The 24,929-nt window shown below is 36.4% G+C and overlaps 1 protein-coding gene across 4 annotated transcripts; it reads right to left on the reverse strand.

The window, feature by feature from the left end:
* Positions 1-441: 441 nt before the first annotated feature.
* LOC132303378 (pyruvate dehydrogenase E1 component subunit beta-1, mitochondrial-like) lies at positions 442-24,670 on the reverse strand. Of its 4 annotated transcripts, none has more exons than XM_059800616.1 (15): positions 24,510-24,670; positions 24,043-24,116; positions 23,858-23,932; positions 13,360-13,440; positions 13,255-13,281; positions 13,056-13,118; positions 12,783-12,869; positions 11,291-11,416; positions 10,544-10,677; positions 10,379-10,451; positions 10,173-10,238; positions 4,141-4,179; positions 1,152-1,276; positions 911-1,025; positions 442-766 (listed from the first exon to the last, which is right to left on the reverse strand). In XM_059800616.1, exons 2-15 carry the CDS (start codon positions 24,091-24,093, stop codon positions 698-700), a joined length of 1,131 nt encoding a protein of 376 aa, XP_059656599.1. In that variant the 5' UTR covers positions 24,094-24,116; positions 24,510-24,670; the 3' UTR covers positions 442-697. The 4 variants fall into 4 exon arrangements, with proteins under 4 accessions (XP_059656599.1, XP_059656601.1, XP_059656600.1 ...); XM_059800618.1 differs by having other exon boundaries at positions 10,191-10,238; positions 24,459-24,670; XM_059800617.1 differs by having other exon boundaries at positions 24,528-24,669.
* Between the last annotated feature and the right edge of the window lie 259 nt (positions 24,671-24,929).

Genomic DNA, 24,929 nt, shown 5'->3' on the forward strand with positions numbered 1-24,929 from the left:
CTTTCAATTTCCATCACCCGCTGTTCCAGATCACCGTTCGCCGTTCGCAAGCTTCAACCACTATCTCTCAACTCTCAAGCTTGCCCCCCCCTCTCTCTCTCTCTCTCTCTCTCTGCAACTGCAAACTTTTTTTTTTTGATGACCAACTGCTAACTTGAATGTATGGGGGCGGTAGATAGAGAAAGAGAAAGGGAAGAGAGAGAGAAAGAAGAGAGAGGAGAGAGAACGGAGAAAAAAAATATATTATTATTTTTTATTTTTATTTTTGGATTTTGAGTTGGGTTCGGGTTAACCCAAATATGTCTGGGTTTTGACAAAACCCAACTCGAACATGAACCCAATTTGTAATTTAAAAGTCCAAATTTCAAATTTTCGGGTTGGGCTTGGGGTGGGCTGGGTTTGCCCGCCCAAGTTGCAGCTCTACTTCTAACAAGTACTCTATGGTCGACTTCGTGTATTTCTTATTATGGTTCCACCCAAATAGGCAGACAAATTGTACACACATTTCCGGAAATAATTCAATCATTCACCTACTAAATCAATAATAACTTCGAAGGCAACTAAAAAACGAACTCAGCATTGCCGTGAAACAACTTCAAAACGCATCGATGTGTAATTTCAAAACGGAAAATTTACTGAATACATCTCACAGATAGACAACCTGAATTCGGAAAGGTTTGGGTTTCTGATGATAAGTTTAAGCAGTTGCAGCCATTGGTACAGATCTGTAACATGCTCTCTTTGCCGCTCGGACAATATCTTCCACCTGCACGATTTATAGCAAAGAAACTCAAGTGACCAGTTCATACAATTTGAACTTCTATATAGTTTTGTTTCTGTAGCCATAATTAATGGTAAAATATGCATGAAAACACTGCAGTTTGGAATAAAACATCAGAAGAAAATCAACCTGTGGAACAGCCATTCTCTCAAGATTAGAAGCATATGGCATAGGAACATCAGCACCGGCAATCCTCTCCACAGGAGCATCAAGATAGCCAAAGCTCTCTTCAACAATTGATGCACTATTAGAAGCAGCAGCCGCATGTTAGAAAACATAATGCATTCTAGACGAACAGTTGTGACCCACAACATATAAAACGAAATTGTATCAATATCAGTATAAGGTAATTGAATGGCAGGATGCCAACCAGATTTCAGCGCCAACACCATGCTGAGGCAACCCTTCTTCAACTGTAACCAGTCTGTTAGTTTTTCTGACTGAAGCGTTGATTGCAGGTCTATCTAGTGGCCTAATTGAGCGCAAATTTATAACCTGAGTAGGAAGGATCAGAAATTGACATCTTCAGAACTCGGGTCAAACTGCTTGTGAGTTCTCCAATATAAAAATCATAAGGAAAAATGCACTAATATCCCCTAATGATTAACAAAAATATAGGCACCTCCCTTGTGTTTTTGAAAAATTACATTGACCTCCCCTGTTAGATCAAGCTTCTTGGTTGACAGTGTTACAATTTAACCCTCGCATTTAAGTAATGCTTTTTAATATAATTACAAAGACTAAAAGACCAATGGTAAAAACCATATTTTCTTGGCCTAACATTTCATTTTTCTACCATTTTCTTCTCTAAAGAATCAAAAGTTAACATATATATCCACGGTGAACATACAAAACACACACACATACACACAATATATAATACATGTGCACCCAAATTCTTAAAACCCTCAACCTATACACCATCTCACTGCTGCGATCTCCACCTGCCATCGTCATCACCCCACCCACCACCATCACTACAGACACCATCCTTTTGTGTATATAATGTAGCTCTTGTTTAGAGGTGACAAATTTCAACACGACTCAAACACGACACAAAATTAGCGCGTTTTTGAGGCTCAATGCATTTAACTCAATTAAACCTATTTAATTATGTGTACAGTTTAACCCGTAACCTATTTTAACCTAATTATTATTATGGACATTTTTGTCATTTTAATATATACCCAATATGGTTATTGTATTGTCATTTTTTTTTTTAATTGTATTGTCCAAATTATCTTTATTTTCATCATTTTAGTCTTCTGTTTTATATATATATATATATATATATATATATATATATATATATATATATTATTATATTAGCATTTTATACTTAACAATAGGTTAATAAACGGGTTACATGACTCCATTTAATTTAATCGGCATAAACATGATATTAAAGGAATTGTACTGTGTTTTGAGTTACAAAAGTATTTATAAAACGAGTTACACAGGTCATGTCATGTTAAATATTTAATAAACAAGTCATGTTCGTGTCAAGGATTTCTGACATGATTATTAACCGGATAGTGTTCAAGTTGACCTTTATTATATACTTTTAGGTCAACATGACACAACATGTGTGAAGATGATCTTTAAATGCGCCAGTATGAAAAAGTGACATAGTCCACATTTAGGGTAATATTATGAAAAAAAGAAAACCAAAGTTAATGTGGGTAGAGTTAGTAAGGATATAATAGCATATGGATTGACATGGCCCATAAAAGAGTGGAAACATAGGTTCATGTAGCCGACCCCAAGTAGTTGGGAAAAAGGCTCGATTGTTGTTATTGTTGTTGCAACACGAATTGCCACCCCTACTCTTGTTGAATGCTTTCCCAAATTTATGAAATCAATACTGGAACCATTATATTCAGTAAACAAAAACCCTGACCAAAAACCAACATAAAAATAAATAAAAAAAGGGAAAAAAAATTATTTTTCGAAAATCACATATATACACACACATATACACCCAGTGAACATGTAGCTATATATATATATTCATCATCCCTAATGCTATGTGTGGTTGGAGGGAAGGATTGAGGAGGGATGGACAAGAGGAGAGATGGCAAGAAGCTTTTTGTGTTTGGTTGAAGGGAAGGGAAAAGAGGGAGGAAGCAAGGAGGGATGAAGCATCCCACCTTCTTTGTATTTTGTTATCCGCCCAATTTTGAGGGGAAGAGGAGAGAGAAAGTAGGATAATAACTAACAATTTTTAATTTTCATTTTTAACCTTTTCAAAAGAATTCACTTTACCCAGTGAGATGTTAATAATGAGGGTACATTGGTAAAAAACATACAAAAACTAACTTTCCCTTCCTTCCAACCAAACACAAAAAAAAAGTCATCTCATCCATCCTTTTTCTTATCCGTTCCATCCAACCAAACAAAAAGTGATGGAGACAACTTATCTTCCCTAAGGATGCCTCATCCATCCCTCCCCCTCTCTCTTCCATCTATTTTTCCATCCCTCCAACCAAAAGGAGCATAACATTTGCCACCACCACAAATTTGAAAGTTGATTTCATGAAATATCCAACAAAAGCGAGCCTTTGCTGGTGTGGTGTTGATAGAGGCGATGCTAGTGGAGAAGATAATAGAGGAGGGGATTACAATTGATGGGATTCCCGGATCGAGTGCCACTAGCAATATAAGATGTGATAGCGAGGAGGAAGCCAAAGATGATGAATTTTTTTGCAGATGCATGGTGGCAAAGGATGGCTCGAGGGCCGGTGGAAATTCAAGAATGGCAAGATTTAGAGAGAGAGAATCGAGTATCACCGAAAATCAATGGAAGCTCCGCCCATCACTGCGGATCAACAGAAGAAGCTCACCTCATTCTAAAATGCTTCACCACCCCATAATGCAACATTTTGAAAAGCATCAATAAATTTCCATTTTTAATGAAGTCAAGGAAACCAAACATGCTTGAGGATTCCTTGAGGTTTTTGTTCTATATACATATGTTATGTTTGGTCAACTTAGCAAATGGAGGACAATTTCGTCTTATAGTAGAATGTTTTACGCCTGTTTTGCCTTTTCACTTCTTTAAAGGACAAAATAGGCATTTAGAAATGTTTGGATGCTAATGTCACCATTTTTGACAGTAAAACCGTTTAACTGTCACAGCAAGGGGGTAAAAAGCGTAAAGCAAACATAGACGTTGGGAGATGTTGCTGTAATTTTTAAAACACAGGAATACACAGTATTTTTCATTTTATATTTATCATTATTTTCTTTTTTTCCTTTTCTGGGTGTGTGTGAGTGTTGGGGGGAGGGGGGTGTGGGGGAGCTTAATTTCCCAAAAACATTTACATATATATATGAAAAATAATAATTCTTTCTAATACCTCAGCATTGATTCCTTCCTTTGCAAGTATCTCAGCCGCCTGAACATCAAAGTAACACAGTTACATTCAGATGGAGGGGGAAAAAATTAATGCCAAATTGTAAAGCAGTGATAATATAAACAGAACTTTCAAAGACTGCAAAAAAAATTATTAATTTATTTATTATGCAACAGAACTGGTTCTATTTTTTATATGCCAATTGACAAAGAAAATGAATATTAACGCCGTCATATGAGCTGAATGTGAAGCATGTAAGTTCTTGTGAAACCAAAAATTGACGACCAAAATCCCCAAGAGAGAGAAAGAGAAAGACGACAAATAGATTTGTTTATTGATAGAACTCGGATGGTCTTATAAAAAGAAAAGTAGGACTCCTTTGTAATTTTTTCCAAAAAAAATATCTACACCATTTGACACAATAGACACAATGAGCCGAACCTTCTAGCAGACTTCTTAATAGGAGATGTTCCTATTTATTATACGAGGCTCAGGTTTCCAAATTTTATGGAAATTAGGCAGCGGAACAATGCCATAATGCACAGTGCAGATGATCAACAAAGCTAAAGATGATATCCACGAGTCTGCCACTCATTTGATAATTCGTCTTAGAACAATAGGTAATTTAAGCCTCAATTCCACAGTAGTGAAGGTAGTTAATCTAGAGTTGTATATACTATATACCACCAGTGTTGCCTATAATAAGGTCTTTATGGTATGCCAAAAAGGAACAGCTAATGCAATGTGGGACACTGCATACTCTTAAGTATGACAAAATAATAGTAGGGATAGAAGGAATGTGATTGGGAAGTTCTAATTGTTATAATTCTTTTCGCCAGAACAATGAGAATTAAAATGAAAATTATAAAAATTCCCAATTGAAAATTTAGGGTTTGTTTGACATGAAGATGGAAGTCCATCTTCACATGGAAGTATGGAACTCATATATGTACTTTTAAGATATAATTGATGCTTGGTGAAAGTATTTGCAGTTCCTTTAGAAACACGATCTACTTCCACTCATATAAGTGGGGAAAAAAAAAAGTCTAAATATATTCCAATTTATAACATTGACCTTAGCTTATGGACCCATATTAAATTTTTTCAGATCACTAAATTTATATAAGCAAGCAAACTATTGAGAAATTCAAACAATAGCACACATGAATCGTACTCACAAAATAATATTAATTCTAAAAAATAAATATTAGAAATGAATAGGTGTAATTAAACTTCTTTGGCTTCCCTTGATTAATGGCCCCTTCTAAAAATCTTATAAATGATAACGCACTTCTTTATAATGACGCAAAAATTCCTCACATTTTGGGAATCCAACATCAACATTATACTTACCTAGAAAACACAATATACTAATCATGTAATTCCAGTAACCATATCCTAATGGTGCTCCAACCAAATAAGTCTTCCACAGATTTATAAATAAATAGATAAATAAGAACCATAAAAACCCAATAAATGACATCTATATAAATATATGCAATTGTACATTTGTTGTAGCTTTTCCATTCAACACTCTCATATATACTAAAGTTTTGAGCCATTAATCTGAAATGATTAAACAGTTACTTTCGGTTTCATTCTTAAATAAGATGTGTTGGTCACATCTTCCTTCAGCCACTGATGTAAATGAAAAACAGGGATTGGACTCATAAAATAAGATAAGAGTATAGGCTTGAAAGCTTCTAATGCAGTGATTAACCTTATTGACTTGTGCAAAATATTGAATTTTGTTCTAATCCAAATATTGAGCACGATGAAGAGGTCGCAAAGGTTTAAAAAAAAAAAAAAAAAAAGAGGTCGCAAAGGGTTGTTATAGGACCATAGGAGCATAACAAGCTTTGTCCCAAGCATGGATGTGCAAGACAAAATTATTGTGGATTTGACAATATATTAGAAAGCCAAGTCTTTTGAGATGGCAATGGCTATTAGACAAAGATGAACCAGGGAACCAAGTAAACTAGTTAATCATTTTATAGTTCGATTAATATATTTACATATTTCGAGCTAATAAGTTATAATTGACAGCTCTTGTGGGCTTCATAAGGTTATTAATTTCAAATATGCAAGACATTGTTGTTAAAATTCTCAACATCACATGTAGTGCATCCAGTTGTGTACAAAATTGATGTTAGAACATTTAAGTTACTAAATTGTGATTAGAACTCCCCTTTATTTGCATATTAGAAAGAGAACACATCAGGGGATGTGCTTGTTTTAATTTTTTTAAGGGAAAAGTAGTCGTTGAATTGAAACTTCAGATTTTTATTTACATTTATTAGTGATATTTGAGTAGTTGCAACTTCATTTCAAGAAGAGAAACAGGTGTTCATCAAGTATAACAGGGAACTAAAGCATCATAACAATAGGCGTGACACTATTAAGATATTTATGGGAGCAATGAGTGTTGACTGGAGATATGGATAGAGGTTCAGATCTAGATGCAAAAGATGATTTATGTTTGATAATAGTTCTTTGACATAGCCTGTTTTTTTTAGTGCTGCTGGAGTTGGGGAGAATAATCCCCAAAGAGAACAATGGCTTCAACATTGTCTTCAGTATAAAATATAGATAAGGAAGAGGAGAGCCCAAAGAAGACAGAAGAGAAAGATAAAAAGGGTAATAAATCTCATAATGAGGAATATAATGATGCGATGCTTGGTGAAGAGGATGATTGCTAGGACCTTTAGGATGATTGTTTGTAAGATGGATGAAAACTTGTGCTGAGACATCCACTGCTTTAAGTTCCATGATTATTCGGTTAATCACTTCTTGTTTTCTTTTTTCTTTATATATTTATTTTCTTTTTATTTTGTTTTTTAAACCAAGTTCACTTCTTGTTTTTGGATGTACTAATTATACAGAATATGGACTTACCAAGTTACCAACAAAATTCTTTGGAGTATGGATGATATTATTTTCTTTTACATTGTTGGTATGGTGTTTGGAAAGCAGACTATGGAATATGAATGTCTGTTATTCCATTGTTCAAATTTGGAATATTCTGATGCTTGATGATTTATTAGCACGTAATATATAAGGTGCACTTGCTTCACTCAGGCTCACACCTCACCTTGCATCTAGGCTCCAAGAAACCTTGGCGCCTTGGTGTGCCTTGCGCTTTTATAACTATATAGCTGCACCGTGAGGGTAACGTAGAGCCAAAAATGAGTTGGTATTAGAGCAAGGCTTGTTGTATAGGGAGATTTTGTTGAGATCAAGGGAGTCAACACATCAACATCTGAAGATGAGGGAGTGAAATCTATCTCACCCATCCTTGAGCCAAGAAGGGGATAAAGTCGACCCTGAGGCTAAGTTCATTGAGGTAAAGAAAACCTTGGAAAGTCAAGAGATTGCCACATTTGACTATTTGAGTACAACATAAAGGGGTTGTCCGTCCAAGATCATTGGTAAGTTAGCTACAAAGAGGGATGCAACTACCGTGACTGCTTATGTGTGGCCTTTGACGACGAGGTCGAGGGGATTGACGGCTTTACCTTCAAGAGGATTGAAACCTGGGGAATTGTAAGAGCAAGTTATTGATTTGCGAGACAAGCATACTGCCTATAAAAGGAGCTAACCAAGGTTAAGGACATCGTGTTATAACCAGGGAAGAAGTAGCCCGAGCCCAAGCTATATAATAGGATCACCATGACTGCATATGTGTGGCCTTTGAGGACGAGGTCGAGGGGATTGACGGCTTTACCTTCAAGAGGATTGAAACCTTTTCTAGAAGAAAGTACAAGAAGGGGAATTGTAAGAGCAAGTTATTGATTTGCGAGACAAGCATACTGCCTATAAAAGGAGCTAACCAAGGTTAAGGACATCGTGTTACAACCAGGGAAGAAGTAGCCCGAGCCCAAGCTATATAATAGGATAAGGGGAGCAGGTGAGGATATAGGTGATGACCACACAGTAACTCTCAAGGATGACTTTAAGAGAGACCTAAACAGTTTGTTCTGCCAAAAGATTGTGAAAGACTTGACCATTATCTAAAAAGAGGGGGATCCATCAGGAATTGTGTCAAAGAATTCTCAATCCTAGTGTTACATATCCAAAAGATGGCAAAAAGGCAACGCCTTTTCTTCTTTGTTAATGGGCTACAACCTTAGGTTGCCATAAAATTGAGAAGACAAAAGCCCCATAACTTAGCATAGGTTATGGCAATAGTGGATCGACTTGATGCTTCCGAAGAAAAGTTTTTAAGGAGGGAGCATGTGAGCAATGGGGAAACTGAAAGCACGAGAAGAAGTACACCTAAGAAAGTGGATGATGAAGGAAGCAATGACTACAGGATCTAAAACACCGACACACCTGGGATGGGGGGTGTGCGAGTGTCGGACATATGTTCGAGGCTTGGACACATATCTGACTCTCCCTAGAAATGTCCCTTTTTTTCAATATATCAGACACGCTGTGACACACAAGAGGATTTTTCTTTTTTAAACACAGAGGAGGAAGATGAAGAGAGAGCCAAACCTTTCATATAGTCTGAAGAAGATGAGTTTGATATCCATGTGGGTATCATATATATCCAAATCGATTTTATGCGTGTTACACACATATATCCAAATCATATGTATATGTCCATTCAAAGAGATAAAGATCTAAAAAGAGTAAAGAAATGGAGAGGATGAAACAGGATCAGCTGAAAGAGAGAGAGCCAGAGAGACGTGTATGAAAGAGAGGGGTGGAGATGAACAGCTGGATGTCTGGTCCTTACTAAACCATGAGAATGAGGGGCACATTAGTGCGCATGGAGATGCTGAGTGCAGTGACACAAGAGTGCAAGGACAACTAAAATAGAGGAAAGAATAACCCCAAGGTGCACAATGTGACCACGAGGGATAAGGCCGTGTAAGCATTGGTGGCATGGAGTAGCCACAAAGGCACAACTTTATCAGCTGGAGGAGGTGAGTAGATTCGGCAAAGCAAACCAAGGTGAAAGGTTGACTCAAGGCTGTGAACTTTGAGGATATGCGCATTCATGTGGTTCTCAAGGCCTGGAGTTGTCACTTACCGGATGGAACACAAGAACGATTTCAAAGTAGAGACATGGATGATGATCACCAGATGATGCTCAGGTTAGACTTTATGGGCAAAACCTATGCCACATTAATGCCCTGCTCCAGAATGATGATGATGATGCTAGGAGGCAATGATTAGCCCGCAAACACAGTTCTACTGGTACAGAAAATGAGGGGTCAACTTAACAGCTTAGAGCACACAAACATGAAGACACTTATCTACGATGATCAAATCATATGATCAACAATTTCTCGTGGCCAATTGAAGGCATGATGAGGGTGTTATGTGATTGGGTAGGGAAGGATGACATGCCCCATCACATTTTAGAAGGTTATACAGACAAGATAACACAAATACTTCCTAATTCTATGGCCGTGTAGCATGTCTGCATTTGGAATATTGCACTCGTACTTCAGATAACTTATAAGTATTCCAGAAGAAACTCCTCATGAAGAGGATAGATCTCGTCCATCAATGGTCAACCGATTTTGTAAAATTAAATCTTGGTCATTCATGGAGGAGGATGATTTTATATTTGTATCCAACAATTCCTCAAGAGAGTTTGCTAGTTGTAGATAAAATAATATTAATATTCCTATTAAAAAGGCTATGAAAGTTATTTGCTTTCATCAAGCCCTCAAAAGAATTAGATGATCGTAAATCTTCTACAACGACAACGAGACTAATAATAATAATAATCCTATTGCCAATAAGAAGACTAACAAAAATGTTCAACTCGTGAAGTTTAGCATTTGCAAAATAAACTGTTCCATGTTCCGGCATGCACGTTCCAGAACATAGAATGTATGGTCTCAGCTTCTTCTGGTAGCTCTGAATACTACACAGATATTCCTGATCTCAGCTTAAGTTGACTTCTCATGTACCTTGTACTGCTAGATTCCTTTTCTCACAATTAAACAAGCAAGAGCAGATTATGCATCCAAATGAATAATTACATTGCATAAAGCTAAAGGTTATAGCAGAAAAACCTTCAGAGCATAGCCCACCATTTTTGAAAAAGCTGTAATTGTGACATCCTTGCCTTCCCTTTCTATCTGTTAATGGTAGTTAGCAGACAACATAAAATTCATAAAGTGGTGACATTATAACAAATTACAATAATAACAACATGATCATGCATAGACATAACAAAAATCACCCATTTAGGCACTTGCATAAGCTTCAGAAAAAGTACCTTAGCTTTCCCTATGGGGAGACAGAAACTGGAATCCAGAGCTTCCGCTGAAACAGGGAAAGACTCACCATATCTGAAGCACAACATTTACATTGAAATTGTTGACATTAAACATCTTAAGGAAAAAATTGACACTTCGCGAATAATTTTGCACTGAATACTCACAACAACTCATTTTCAAGGAAAACAACAGGATCAGGATCTCTGATGGCAGCTTTTAGCAGTCCGCGAGCATCTTCTGAAGAGTATGGAGCCAACACCTTCAACCCAGGGCAGGCGGCAAACCATGAAGCATAACACTGTGCATTGCAAAATCCAAACAAAAAGTCATAAAACATTCAAGCTGCTTATTTTTGTGGTGATATCATGACAGCAGATTTGATATTTGTCACATAGGAGTCAACAATGCCCATAAAGATGCTGCGTAAATTAAATATCAGTGGCAGTTCAGATCTTAATGAAGAAAAACCATAATTAATGGAAGGAAAAATAATACTCATTCATTTCTGATTTTAACTACTAATTAAAAGGAAATCATCATACAAACCACCAGACACCAGTAATCAGTGTCATTCTATGTCTTTTTCTAGGGATTATGTGAATGTGTGTTTCTACATATAAAAAAAACAATTATTCCATGACGTGAAAGGGAATTGTTCCATATTGGAATCTTTTTGACACAACACCTGCTTGCACAAGTCCAGTTTGGACACTATCTTAAGAATCTTACATAATTTTTAAACACACACAGAGCTTGCAGCCTTCCATAGTTGGTTCTATCATGAAGTTATTGGTTTCCCCACTACTTTAAAATTTGAGCCACAATGAGGCTCAATAGCACGTTACATTGTTTATGAAACGTTCAGGTGACTAAAAAGAAAACTGGTGCAAGAGAAACCCAAGGATATATACCTGGGAATGTTGGGCACCAACACCAGCAGCAGCACCATTTGGTCCTCTAAAAACAATAGGTACATTTATCTGGCCAGCAGACATGTAGTTTGATTTTGCAGCAGAATTAATGATGTGATCGATTGCCTACAACAAATGACAGAATGGAGATCACCAAAGATATTAATTATAAAGGAATTCAAGAAAGACAAGCATCAAACACTAAAAGAAATTCATATTGAACAAGTTTGACGATATTAAATCATTCATTTACTTGCATTTCAATCAAAAGCTCAAAAATAAAACCAGATAAACCACTGATAGAAAGAACCTCTGTTACATGGACTCTTCAAAAGCAGTGAAGTACCCGTGTCGGACATGTATCCCTCAGACATGGGTATGGGATATGTGTCCAACACTTTTGGTTAGACATGTACTTAAAAAGCATATCCAATCATTCAATTACATTAATATTATTACTTTAAAATGAGTTAAATGCCTATATTGAACATTGTATTTGATAAAAACATTACTTTACTCTAGAAAATAAAATAAAATAATTAATAAAATAAATATTTAGCCATGTCCGTGTGTCCTTCTGTTTGGAGATTTGACATGACCGATGCATGGATGCATACTCGTGTCCGACACCCGTACCCCAGTCCATGTAACATAGGAAAGAACAGTACCCAAAGATTTATGAATTTTTAAAATATTCAGCAAGCAATGCCCAACATTGAGTAAATGGCATGTGTGTGTGTGTGTGTGATAGAGAGAGAGAGAGAGAGAGAAAGTACTAATTTAGCCAACATGATATTAAGGATGCAACCAGGTAATAACCTTGTTACATCAAAAGGATAATAAAATATCACTCCAAATGCATTCAAATAAACAAAAAGAAAAGCTTTAAATTTTATAAGGTTCATTGTTGCTTAAATATGTGTGTGAGCATGGATATCTTTTGAAACCATTTAATGAAAGTTATCATCAACAACTGGATGATTGCTTTCCAAAAACCATAAATTGGACAGCATGGATATGGACATGGGACACATACATGATGCGATATGGCAAATCCTAATAAAGCTTTTGGAGTCTCCACTGCAATGTGTGGCTGTTCTAAATCTTCTTGTTTAATTTTTGTAATGACGTATTCATTTAACCTTTTAAAAATTCTTCTTACTGCTCCAGCTAGTAGCCTAATAGACTAATCCATTACCAGGGGAAGACCCAGGAAATTTTCTTAGGGGAACCAACCCCGTAGTATGGAAATAAAATTTTTTTTTTAAATCATATAGTCATATTTTTTTCCTTTCAATAAAAGCCCTAGCATGATCCCAAATTGGGGAGCAACCCAATTTCAACTTTTTGAACATTTTTGGGGAGCAACCTAGTCCCTTAAGTGGTGATTGGGGCAATGGACCGGGCAAACCTTGAATGGTTCTCTTACACAAGGTGATGAACAGTTCCTCTCTAAAAGCATTTTACAAATACAACATAACCTAACACCAACCTGCATAGAGAAATTAAATGTCATAAATTCCACAACAGGTTTAAGACCGTAATAAGCGGCACCAACTCCAATCCCAGTAAAGCCAGCCTGCAGAATATGCAACAAGCATATGTGTGAGATAAGTAGCCAATTATTGTTGAATGAGTTTAAGCTTCTAAAAATAGACAAGTTTAACAAAAGTAAAAGAAGAAATAGAATAACTATAACTGTTAAATCAACCGCAGGAGTGAACAGAAGCAGAAGTAAACTGACAAGTCAAGTAATAGGAATAACCTCTGTGATTGGGGTATCAAGAACCCTGTCAGGACCATACTTATCTAAGAGCCCTTTAGAAATCTATCCAACATGAAGTTTAATCCTTATTGTTAGATGACAATAGAAGATGTGTAATAGTCACAGTGAGAGGCAGGGAAGAGAGAAAGAGAGAGAGAGAGAGAGAGTTGTATATTTATCACATTAAGCAAATCTTAACCTTGTATGCACCTTGGTATTCCCCAACCTGCAATAAGAAAATGGGACATAAGAACAGAAGAAACAAAGAATGAATTTATCAATAATTCCAAATCAGATATCTTGCCTCTTCACCCATTAAAAAGACTTTAGGATCGGCCGACATTTCCTCATCAAGGGCAGAGTTTAAAGCATCTCTCACTGTAATCTGTGGGAGATTATAATTCCGATAATGTAAATTTAAGTATCTCTAAAGGAAGAGCAAGTATCACGCAGGTATGTAAATATATAAAGGAAAAAGCCTTCCGAAAACTAGAGAGAGAGACAGAGAGAATGTAAGGCTAACGGTTTTTTTTTTTTTTTTTTTTATAAGTAATGTAAGGCTAACAGTTTAAACAGGACTAAGTACCCATATATGACCATATACCAGGATTGCAGAAAAAAGAAACATAAAATTCTTTTAACAACTTCTTGCATATGTCACTTTAACAAGTGATTTGAATTCAATAACAATATCAACCTAAAGAAGTAAAACTCATGTAAACAAGGAAAAGATAGATGTGATTATTTTTCAGCACTTCATAGCATGACACTGTTGCCAAGAGAATTACCCAGACATTTCAAGTACATATATAAATACGGGTCATTCTCTAGTGTGGCCTTTGTTATTCAAGGGTGCTAGATGGGTAGATTGGACACGGACCTAACTTTTGGTACAATTATATCTACAAGTGAAATTATTTTTCAGCTTTCCTGCACTTTCAACTACAGAATTTCAGTGAACACCTAAATCCAGGGCAAAAAAAGAAAAGAAAATGAACCTCTAGCACCCATTGATTCCGGGCCAAGTATAAGCATAAGAAATTCAGGGCCCAAGCTCAGCGAATTAAAGAATAAACTTATCAATTGATTGAAAATTTGAGGTAAAGAATAATCCTCTTTACCAAATGATGTGTTCTAAGTTATTTTAGTTCTTGGAGGAAGAGTCATAAATTATTCAAACAATGAGAGTAAATAGCATTGTGGAGAGTGACGTAAGCGGAAGCGATAAATTTGTTCACAGGGAACGGGTTACTTTGAATCCACAAAGTAAGGTGTCTTGAATCCACAAAACAAGAGATAAGTTCAGAGAAAATATGATATTGTGTTGAATAATTGAATGAATGATTCTGATCTCTGCATTACATATATTTATAATGAAAGAAAACCCTAATTCATAAGGAAACTAACAGCAACACAAATCCTTATAACATAAGGAAACCTAATCCCAGAAGGATACTAATACTCGAAAATAAGCCTAAAAATAAAGTTTCTCTAAAAATTCTGAAAAAAATAGAGAAAGAAACCTAATCAAATAAAACTAAAAAGTACAAAATATGAGTGCAATCCGAGTTCGTTTAAACAACAAACAAAAATCCCGAAATATTCAACAGGCTTCCTATAGAATAGAAAAACCGCGTTTTAAGGCCCTAAACGATAGTATTTTGGCCCTAAACGATGGTATTTTGCCGAAAAACGGGTTACGTCACGGCGTAACGGTGAGTCTTGCTCGTTGAGCCGTTTCTAGTCAAAAAAACTCTCTAGTCAGGTCAAAAACGGATACTTCGATATCAACCCAGAAAATCTGTCAGCACGCCCATTTGGCCCCTTGGCGATCCAAACTATAAAGGCTTCGGCAATCAATTCTACATCAGTCTCCCCTACTTGAAAAGAACTCGTCCCTGAATTAAGACTGAAAGAGCGCGTCTCATTTAGCGGAAAGTACTCAAATAGATCTGCAACATTAAATGTATGAGAAATAGCCATGTCTTTGGGAAGCAGCGGAAGCTCAACAACATATGCATTATCATTAATCTTCTTCAAAATCTGATAAGGCCCATATTTCTTGTTCTTCAATTTGTTATAGGCACCAACAGGAAACCTCTCCTTGTGTATAAATACCATAACTAAATCTCCTTTTTGAAAGACTTTCTTCCGCCTCTTCTTGTCTGTTACTTGTTCAAGATGCTTTCGAACCTCACCCTGAATGACTTGGATGTGATTTGCCATGTGTTCAGCAACAACACTCTTTCCAAGCAGCTTCGAAAGTGGGACTAAATCCAGCGCATGCTTCGGCGGATGACAATAAACAATAGCAAAAGGCGACTTGCTTGTTGACCGATTGACCATGCTGTTGTATGCAAATTCTGTCTGTGATAACGCAAGATCCCACTGTTTTGGTTTCTCGCCAGATATATAACAAATCAAATTGCCTAAAGTCCGATTAACCACCTCTGTTTGACCATCAGATTGCGGATGACTAGTACTGCTAAAATTCAAAAATATATCAAACACATCCACAAAGTCCTTAGGAACTCCATGAAGACGAGCAACTTCCTTGAAGAACAAATTTGCAACATGTGTAGCATCAAAAGTCTTCTTACAAGCTATGAAGTGAGCCATCTTCGAATAACGATCAACAACTACAAAAACTGAATCTGCCCCTCGTTGAGTACGTGAAAGTTCTAAGATAAAGTCCATGGAAAAATCCTCCCAAGGACAATCTGGTGTAGGTAGAGGGATATAAAGACCAGCATTTTGAGACTGGTCTTTAGCAGATTGACAGATTGGACACCGTTGCACATAGCTACCATCCCTCTTGAGTTGTGGCCAATAATATCGCTCTTCGACCAAGATGTCCACCTAGACCACCACCATGTAATTCATGAATGATCTGCTCACGAAGTGAACTTCTAGGAAAACAAAGTTGATTACCACGAAAAAGAAATCCCTCATGTATGTGCATACCTTCAGCAACCTACGCAATCAGACACTTAGCCCAGAATTCCTTAAAGTCATCATCTTAGTCAAAACCCACAACTTCAGCTCAAAAAATCACCAGGAATGTTGCTCTTCGGCTAAGTGCATCAGCGACTCAGTTTACTGACCCGATTTATGCCTCAAAGATAAGGTAAATCGCTGTAGGAAAAAACCCGTCTGGTATGCATCCTGTTAATATTGTTCAGACTATTAATGAACTTCAAACCCTGATGATCAGTGTAAATAACGAACTCTCTCTGCACTAAATAATGTTACCAAACCTTAAATGCACGTACCACTTAATAGAACTCAAGCTCATAGGTAGTCCACTTCTTCCTCGCATCACTAAGCTTCTCACTACAGAACGCAATTGGTCTACCCTCTTGGGATAGAACAACACCAACTCTAACAACGGAGGCATCACACTCAACCTCAAACAATTTCTCAAAGCTTGGCAATGCTATAATAGGTGCATTGGACAGCTTTTCTTTGATCAGCTCAAAGCTCTGTTCTGCCTCTTCGCCCCAATTAAATTTGCCCTTCTTCATGCATTCTGTAATAGAAGCAACAATACTACTGAAATTCCTGATGAATCTCCGATAAAACGTTGCTAAACCATGAAAACTGCGCACATCGCCTACTATTTTTGGCGTGGGCCTTTCTCGAATTGCCCGAACCTTTTCCTCATCAACCCGAATGCCTTCAGCACTCACCACAAAACCCAGAAATAGTAAACAACATAAAAATGCACTTCTTCATATTGATGGACAACTTGTTTGCCTGCAAAACTAATAGTACCTCTCTCAAGTGCGATTGATGCTCCGTATCGGACTCACTATAAATTAGGATATCATCAAAATAGACAACAAAGAATCTGCCAATAAAATTTTTCAGTACCTGATTCATAAGCCTCATGAAAGCGCTTGGAGCATTAGACAGTCCAGACGGCATCACTAACCATTCATACAGACCCTCCTTAGTCTTGAAAGCAGTCTTCCATTCATCCCCGGGTCTAATACGAATTTGGTGGTAGCCGCTCTCAAATCAATCTTTGAAAAGAGTTTTAGGCCGCCAGCATATCCAACATATCATCTAACCGTGAAATAGGAAATTTGCACTTTAAGATGATCTTGTTGATATCTCTGTTGTCGATACACATACGCCAACTTCCATCCTTCTTTGGCACTAACAAAGTTGGAACAGCACACGGACTCGTACTCTCTCTCACCATACCCTTCTGAACCAACTCCTCAATTAATCCTGCAAAATCTGACACTCCTTTGGGCTCATGCAATAGTGCAGTAAATACAGCAGACTAGCACCAGGCACAAGATTTATGTGGTGCTGAATATCTTGCATAGGAGGTAGACCACTAGGCAACTCGTCTAGAATAATCTCCCGAAACTCTTCAAGCATGGGCTGTAACATTGCTAGAATTGTAGGAGTATCAGACACCTCTTCTCCAACCACTGCGCCAAAAACTGTCCGGACTCCTTAGCCTCCTCCGAAAACTGCTGCTCACTGCCGATTAAAAGAACTGATTTTCCCTTAACTTGTGAAACCTTGGAAAAACCGTCTTCGGTCATAGGACCCAACACAATCTTCTGTCTCCATTTATCAAACATATAAACATTATCCCTGCCCTTATGAATGGCGTTGACATCATACTGTCATGGTCTGCCCAGAATCAAGTGACAAACATCCATATCAACAACATCGCACAACGCCTCATCAATATACTTATTCCCAATAGAAAAGTGAACCCGACAGATATCTGTAACCATTGTTTCTGCCCCTCTTTTAATCCAGCCAATTTTGTAGGGACTCGGATGCTTCTCTATTTTCAGCCCTAACTTCTGGACCATCGCCCTCGACACAATATTCTCGTTGCTACCACTATCAATAATAACATCACAGGCTTTCTTATTAACAGTGCACCGTGTCCGGAATATATTGTGCCTCTGTGGATGCTCTCCGTTTTCGGGGCTAGTAACAGCCTTCGCACGACTAGAGAATGTGAGAGTAACTCCCCCTCATCTTCTCCAATCACCTCTTCCTCATCGTATAAAGGAAACCCTTCGTCAGCTTCTCTATCTTGATCTTGATCCTCCTCACCCCCAAGCTCTATTAAATTAACTTAGCAGCTTTGGGGACATTCATTAGATTGATGTCCTGGCTGCTATAACACTTAATGGGGTCTAGCCGACTATAAGGATTATTTTGGATGCATCCTGACTTGCTATGGGAGTTGTTCCGGCTTTTTTGGCTGAGTACTGGTGCTAGCCAAATTAGGTACTGCTAGAACGGAAGGCTAAGAATACATGGGCTGTTATGCTTTGTTCGTCGTTGAACGCGTCGCATCAAAATACCAGGAGCTAGCCGGTGTTTTCACTTTCTCCAAAAAGGCATCTACCCTAGTTGCCGCATTCGTGGCTTCTGCTATAGCGTAAATTATCTGTGTTGATACCCTATCATGAATGACATCACACACCATTCAGATAACAAGCAACTCGCTGCATCTCAATTTCCATCAGGTCGTTCCGAGATGTCAACCGATTGAATTCTTCCGTATAGGCTTCCCTGCTTGCAATCCTGATACTTTTGGAATAGAGTCTGCTCATAATCTATCGGTAGGAATCTACCCCTTATCAGATGCTGCATCTTCTTCCAGGAGCATACTAGTGTCTTCCCTTGTCGTGCGCAAGCATCCTGAAGTTATTCCCACCACGCAGAAGCTCCTCCCTTGAGCCTGTATGCCAAAAGTTTCACCTTCTTATCTTATTGGATATGCATGTAATCAAAGAATTTCTCAACTTCATCAATCCAGTCCAAGACATCTTCAATAATAAAACTTCCATTGAAAGTAAGTAAATCAAGTTTTACCTGAAATTCCCGATTGTTGTGTCTACCTCGATCACTAAATACGAACTCCTCATCATCGGAAGAATCATCGAAATAATCCACATAGGTTGGAGGCCTACGTGTATAAACAGGAACATAACTCATATTCGGTTGGCTGCGAGACACATCATTAGCACGAACTCAAACTGAACCACGAACTTGGTTGCCACCAATTCCAAAACCAATTGCTACAATCCGATCTTGAGTATGTATGGCTGCCCAAGGGGCCTTCGCTTTGCAATCATCGTTGGCAAAGTGGGTGCTACCAAAACGAGCAATCATCAACAACCCGGGGTAAATCAAGGCACTGATACCAACTGACGTAAGCGGAAGCGATAAATTTGTTTACAAAGAACGGGTTACTTTGAATCCACAAAGTAGGGTGTCTTGAATCCACAAAACAAGAGATAAGTTCAGAGAAAATCTGATTTGGTATTCAATAATTGAATGAATGATTCTGATCTCTGCATTACATATATTTATAATGAAAGAAAACCCTAATTCATAAGGCAACTAATTGCAACACAAATCCTTATAACATAAGGAAACCTAATCCCAAAAGGATGTTAATACTCGAAAATAATCCTAAAAATAAAGTTTCTCTAAAAATTCTGAAAAAATAGAGAAAGAAGCCTAATCAAATAAAACTACTAAATATAAAATATGAGTGCAATCCGAGTTCGTTTAGACAACGAACGAAAATCCCGAAATATTCGACAGGTTCCCTATAGGACAGAAAAACCCCATTTTGAGGCCCTAAACAATGGTACTTTGATGAAAAATGGGTCACGTCATGGCGTAGCGGTGAGTCTTGCTCGTTGGGCCGTTTCCAGTCAAAAAACTCTTCTGCCGGGTCAAAAATGGACACTTCGAGATCGGCCCACAAAATCTGTCAAGATTCCCGTTTGGCCCCTAGAGGTCCAAACGGGCCATAAAGGCTTCGACAATCAGTTCTACATCAGAGAGCCAGCCGGCATAATGTCAAGAAGATACACTTAGTTACAACGTAGTGGTGGCCTAGTTTCAACAAAGTTGGAGAATGAATACATGGGATGACATGATATTTTAATTGTAGACCATTATCTGAATAAAATTTCGTTAGAGATTTTAATTAATGGGTGATTCTTACTCATATGCATGGCTTGTTTTAATTTGAAAAACTAAACTGACTGACTTCAACAAAGCATAACTATGTGTACAATTGATCTTGGGATGAGACAAGTTGGATCAGTTAAAAGACATGACTATATTCCTGTAAAATTATTCAACTCTGGACTTGATATCCTACTTATATACTGACTTATGACTCTACAGGAAAAGGCTAGCTTTAGAAAATAATCTGAGGGGCCAACAGTAAAGGGCAAACCCAGTGCACAAAGCTCCTTCCATTGCAGAGTCTGGGGAGGGTTAGATATATGAAACATTACCTCCACGTGTGTTAGGGGCCAACAGTGTTGAACAATAATGAAAAATCTGGTTAAAAGCTTAGGAAGTTATTTTCTGAAATGTACTTGTCACTGGTATCCTATAGATAATTCTCAGTGTTTTGAAGGCCAGTAGTCAATTTGGTTAATAACCTAACAGCAAGCTTGTGACACTAAGAAAATTCTTACATAACAATAGGTCAACATGGTTAATAACCTAACAGAAAGCTTGTACATATAACAATATTACATAGAAGTTGTATGAGAACAATTGACTGTAAACCTACTTGTTACTATGTCTATACTTGCATAATATATATTATCTCTATGACTTATCAAAATATATATATATATATATATATAGTAGTGATCTCTTGCTCCCTGTGGAGTAAGAAAATTCTTCCGCACCTTTTATAGTGACCATTAGATTAAATCGAATGGTCACATTCTAAACCCACCTATATGCTTTCCTTTCAATACAAAACCATTATCACTATTTCAAGTTTCCAAATTTAATATTTACCAATACCATTAATTATAACAATAAAAGGTAAGTACTAAAAAAATAAAAATAGACATCTCTTCACCTCTCAATATCACATCTCATCACTAATCAGAATTTTATTTTCTTTAAAAAAAATTTATAAGTGTTAGAGAATTGCATCAATGACTTGATACTAAAGTTGGCATTACGTATTTGTTTGAGTGTGAAAAAGAAATTAAAAATTACACTATTGACATACAAAACATCAACTAAAAAATAATTAAAAAATTAAAAATAAAATCTGTATTTTTTTATCCACTTGATTAACTTAAGGTAACTTGTGATTTGCACAACACTTCACAATTTAAATTTTTGTATACCTCCCTCAATGCATGCTATTTAAAAATTAGAAATTCAATCTATTGTTCTCTAATCCCTTTGTCACAAATTGTTTCATCTTTCTTGTTAATTTTGTTTTATTTTATTCCAGATTTTAACTAGTTGTAAACACATTCCAATTACTCATATGTCATAATAAGTCGTACAAAATCTTTTTTTTAGTTCTACTATAATAACAAAAATTTATTGATGCTGCTATTATTATCATCTTTTTTTTTTTCACTATCATCATTTTTTTTTATAAGCAAAAAAAGTATGAAAGACTGCTCAAAGATATCAAAGAAAATAAAAATTCCGATTAGTGGCGGTGAGACGTTCCAGAGGTGAAGCGATTTATATTTTTATTTGTTTGGTACTTACCTTTTATAGTTGTAATTAGTGGTATTGGTAAATTTTAAATTTAGAAACTAGAAATAATGATAGTGGTTTTATATTAAAAGGAAAGTATATAGGTAGGTTTGGAATTTGACTATTAGATTTAATCTAATGGTTACTATAGAAAGTGCGGAAGAATTTTCTTGCTCCGTGGGGAGCAAGAGATCACTACTCATATATATACAATCTCAATGACTTGGGAAAGTTTAGTATATAAGTATAAAAAATTCGAGTGCACATAAGTAGAGTGGATATTATGACTCTAAATTTCTATGAAGATATCCCAAAAAAGAATAGACTGTAATGACCCTTCCGTGTATTATTCATTTTTGATAAATACCAGTCCATGTATTATAATTAGTATTTTAGATTAAATCAATCAACCAAAAAACACCCTTAAAGCCATTAGGCTTAGAAGTGCCGTTTGCCACTTTTTAATAGTAGAGGGGTGCTTTTTGGTTGAACTGATAGTTCATGGGAGTATTTTTACGCATAGTGACAAGTTCAGGGGGGGTTTAATGCAATTCATACTTTAAGAAAAATGTGGTAAAAACCATAATATCCATCCAAGGCTTTTCCCAGTGACTGAGGATATATCCGTATAAATCCTCACATGCAATCAAATAGTTAGCAGCTCCTGTTGTTATAATATACTAAGGGAAGATATTAGTCTTTACCATGAACAATGATTGGAACAAGTAACTGTAATAAGTTGGGGCTATTGCATGGTTCACTGGGCAAAAATTAATTGCTATATTATGAAGGTAATAGATGCTAATTACTGTTCCTGATAGAAGTATACTAATTGTTAGGAATGATTATTACTGTTCCTGATAGAAGTATATTAAACATTGGATTATTCTTAAATCCTAATATGGAACATGGTTATTTTGGGCATTATAATTGTAGTGAGGGATGTAAAATGAAGTTTTATTTAGACATGGGTATGAATCATTAATGTTTGGGTGTGTCTAGCTGTTAGTTGATAGCTATCAATAATCATGTTATCATGTGCATAGGTCAAGGTCAGAGAGGTTTTTATCAATAATCCTGTTCACATGTGTTATGTGTATATGTTAAGGTGAGGGGTTTTTGGCCTGGAGTGATATTCTGCATCATTACAGATATCCCCTATGTTACATGGACTCGGGTACAGGTGTCGGACACGAGTATGTATCCATGCATCGGACGTGTCAAATCTCCAAACAAAAGGACACACGGACACAGCTAAATATTCATTTTATTAATTATTTTATTTTATTTTCTAGAGTAAAGTAATGTTTTTATCAAATACAATATTCAATATAGGTAGTTAACTCATTTTAAAGTAATAATATTAATGTAATTGAATGATTGGGTATACTTTTTAAGTACATGTCTAACCAAAAGTATCGGACACATATCCTATACCCATGTCCGAGGGATACGCGTCCGACACGGGTACTTCAATACTTTTGAAGAGTCGATGTAACAGAGGACATCCCATAATGGGTTTATTAAGGTGGAACCAAGGGACTAGGATCTCAAAAACATAATCATAATATTAATAATATACTAATATTTGCTTTTATTTGGTTGGATTTAATATGAGAAGTTGTTAAAAGAAATAGCTACAGAATACTATTGCAAGTAGAATTAGTCTTCTTAATAGATATGACCGAAAAAGGAAAAGGGAATGCTATCTAGTACTTTATATGTGTGTATATGTACACATTGTTAAAAACAAGTAATAAAGCTGAAACCGAATAGTGCATGAAAGACAGAGGGAGGGAGAGGGGAAAGAGTGAGAAGGAACATTTAGAAGGAAAGTTGGAAGCAAATGGTTCAAGAAATAGGAAACTAAATAATAATAATATAGCACCTATCTTATTTAGATTTTGAACAGGAAGAGAAATTCTATGCCCATAGGGCTCTCCTGTACAAGTGATAATGTTGATTCATAATCTAGAGAATTCTGTAAATCAATGGTAACTCTATTTGAGTTAGGTCTTGACCAGACAAACAGTATTGCATGAAGTGGATTTGGAATTTAATCACCCCTGGACTTTGGGATGTTTTATATAGCAGGGTTCGGAGAGTCACAAAAAGTCTGCACTGCATGCCCCCATAATGAATAAAACAATAAGGCTCAGAGTTTGAACTATTTTCCCACAATTTATTAACAACTAATCCAAGTTAAAAAGGAGTATATCAAGCAATGTGAATGATCGAAAGATAACACAATTAACATAAGCCATAATTACCTCCTTGGCAGCAGATGAGTAACTTCTCAAAGCCGATACAGCAGGCCTTATCCTGTGCAATGATTGCTCTAAAATCTGAAATGGACAACGAAAACTATTCTACTTGAGATCATTATATATAATTGAATCATAAAAAGCGTAGCGAAAATTTTCTTCAACATTAAAATGAATTTTTCAAGGCCTACCCCAACAGAAGAGCCTCCAGTAACAACTTTTTGCCTCATAATCCCCCACATTTTTTCCTTTTTTTCTCAGTGCACTGTGTATCCCATATCAGAAAAAAAAATTACGCATAAATCTAATTGCAACACACCACAGAACAAAACAAATTGGAAGCAGAAGAACAGATTTTTAACATTAAAGAAAAAGAAACAAACTATGAACTGATTATACAAGCCCAAGCTACCAACTCAAATCAACGAGTAATAAAATCATCAAAATCTGAACTAATACGTAACTATTAACCACTGCTTTCGATCAATTTCATAATTTAAAGAAACAAACATCAAGTAAGTAAATATAACATACAAGTCGATCTTTCAACCAGATCGAATATATATTTGATGAAGAAATCTATGGAGTAAAATATATGTGTGCATACGATATGAAAATGTTTATATGCCGGAGAAAGTAGGTCGGAATAGAAAGCTACGGGTCGGAATCCAATCACCGGCTATATGTGAGAGCTGTGGATGCAGTTTACAACTCCTGGAATATTATGTGCCTCCGTCCCACTGTGTGTCTCTCTCTCGCTCTCTCCCCACAGATACAGTACTTTTTAGTGTTTATGCTCAATGGAAATATTAAATTTAGTGTTCACACGTCTACGATGCACCAATCATACAACATATTAAATTATGTTGGAAATATTATTAAATTAAGAATTAAACATATTTATGCAATTCTTAGATTGAGGATTTAAAAAATTATTGTATTGATAATTTAACATTTTGTTATATTAATGATTTAAAGTTATTGAATTGTTGAAAAATGCAAAGACCGAAAATTCAAAAGCTACTAAAGTGTCCTCAATTGATCCCGGACCAATCATGAAGCGATACATAAGTAATAG

The sequence above is a fragment of the Cornus florida genome, unplaced genomic scaffold (assembly GCF_030987335.1).
Source record: "Cornus florida cultivar Cherokee Brave unplaced genomic scaffold, ASM3098733v1 CherokeeBrave_3.0.0_Hap2_Chr04, whole genome shotgun sequence".
NCBI lineage: Eukaryota > Viridiplantae > Streptophyta > Magnoliopsida > Cornales > Cornaceae > Cornus > Cornus florida.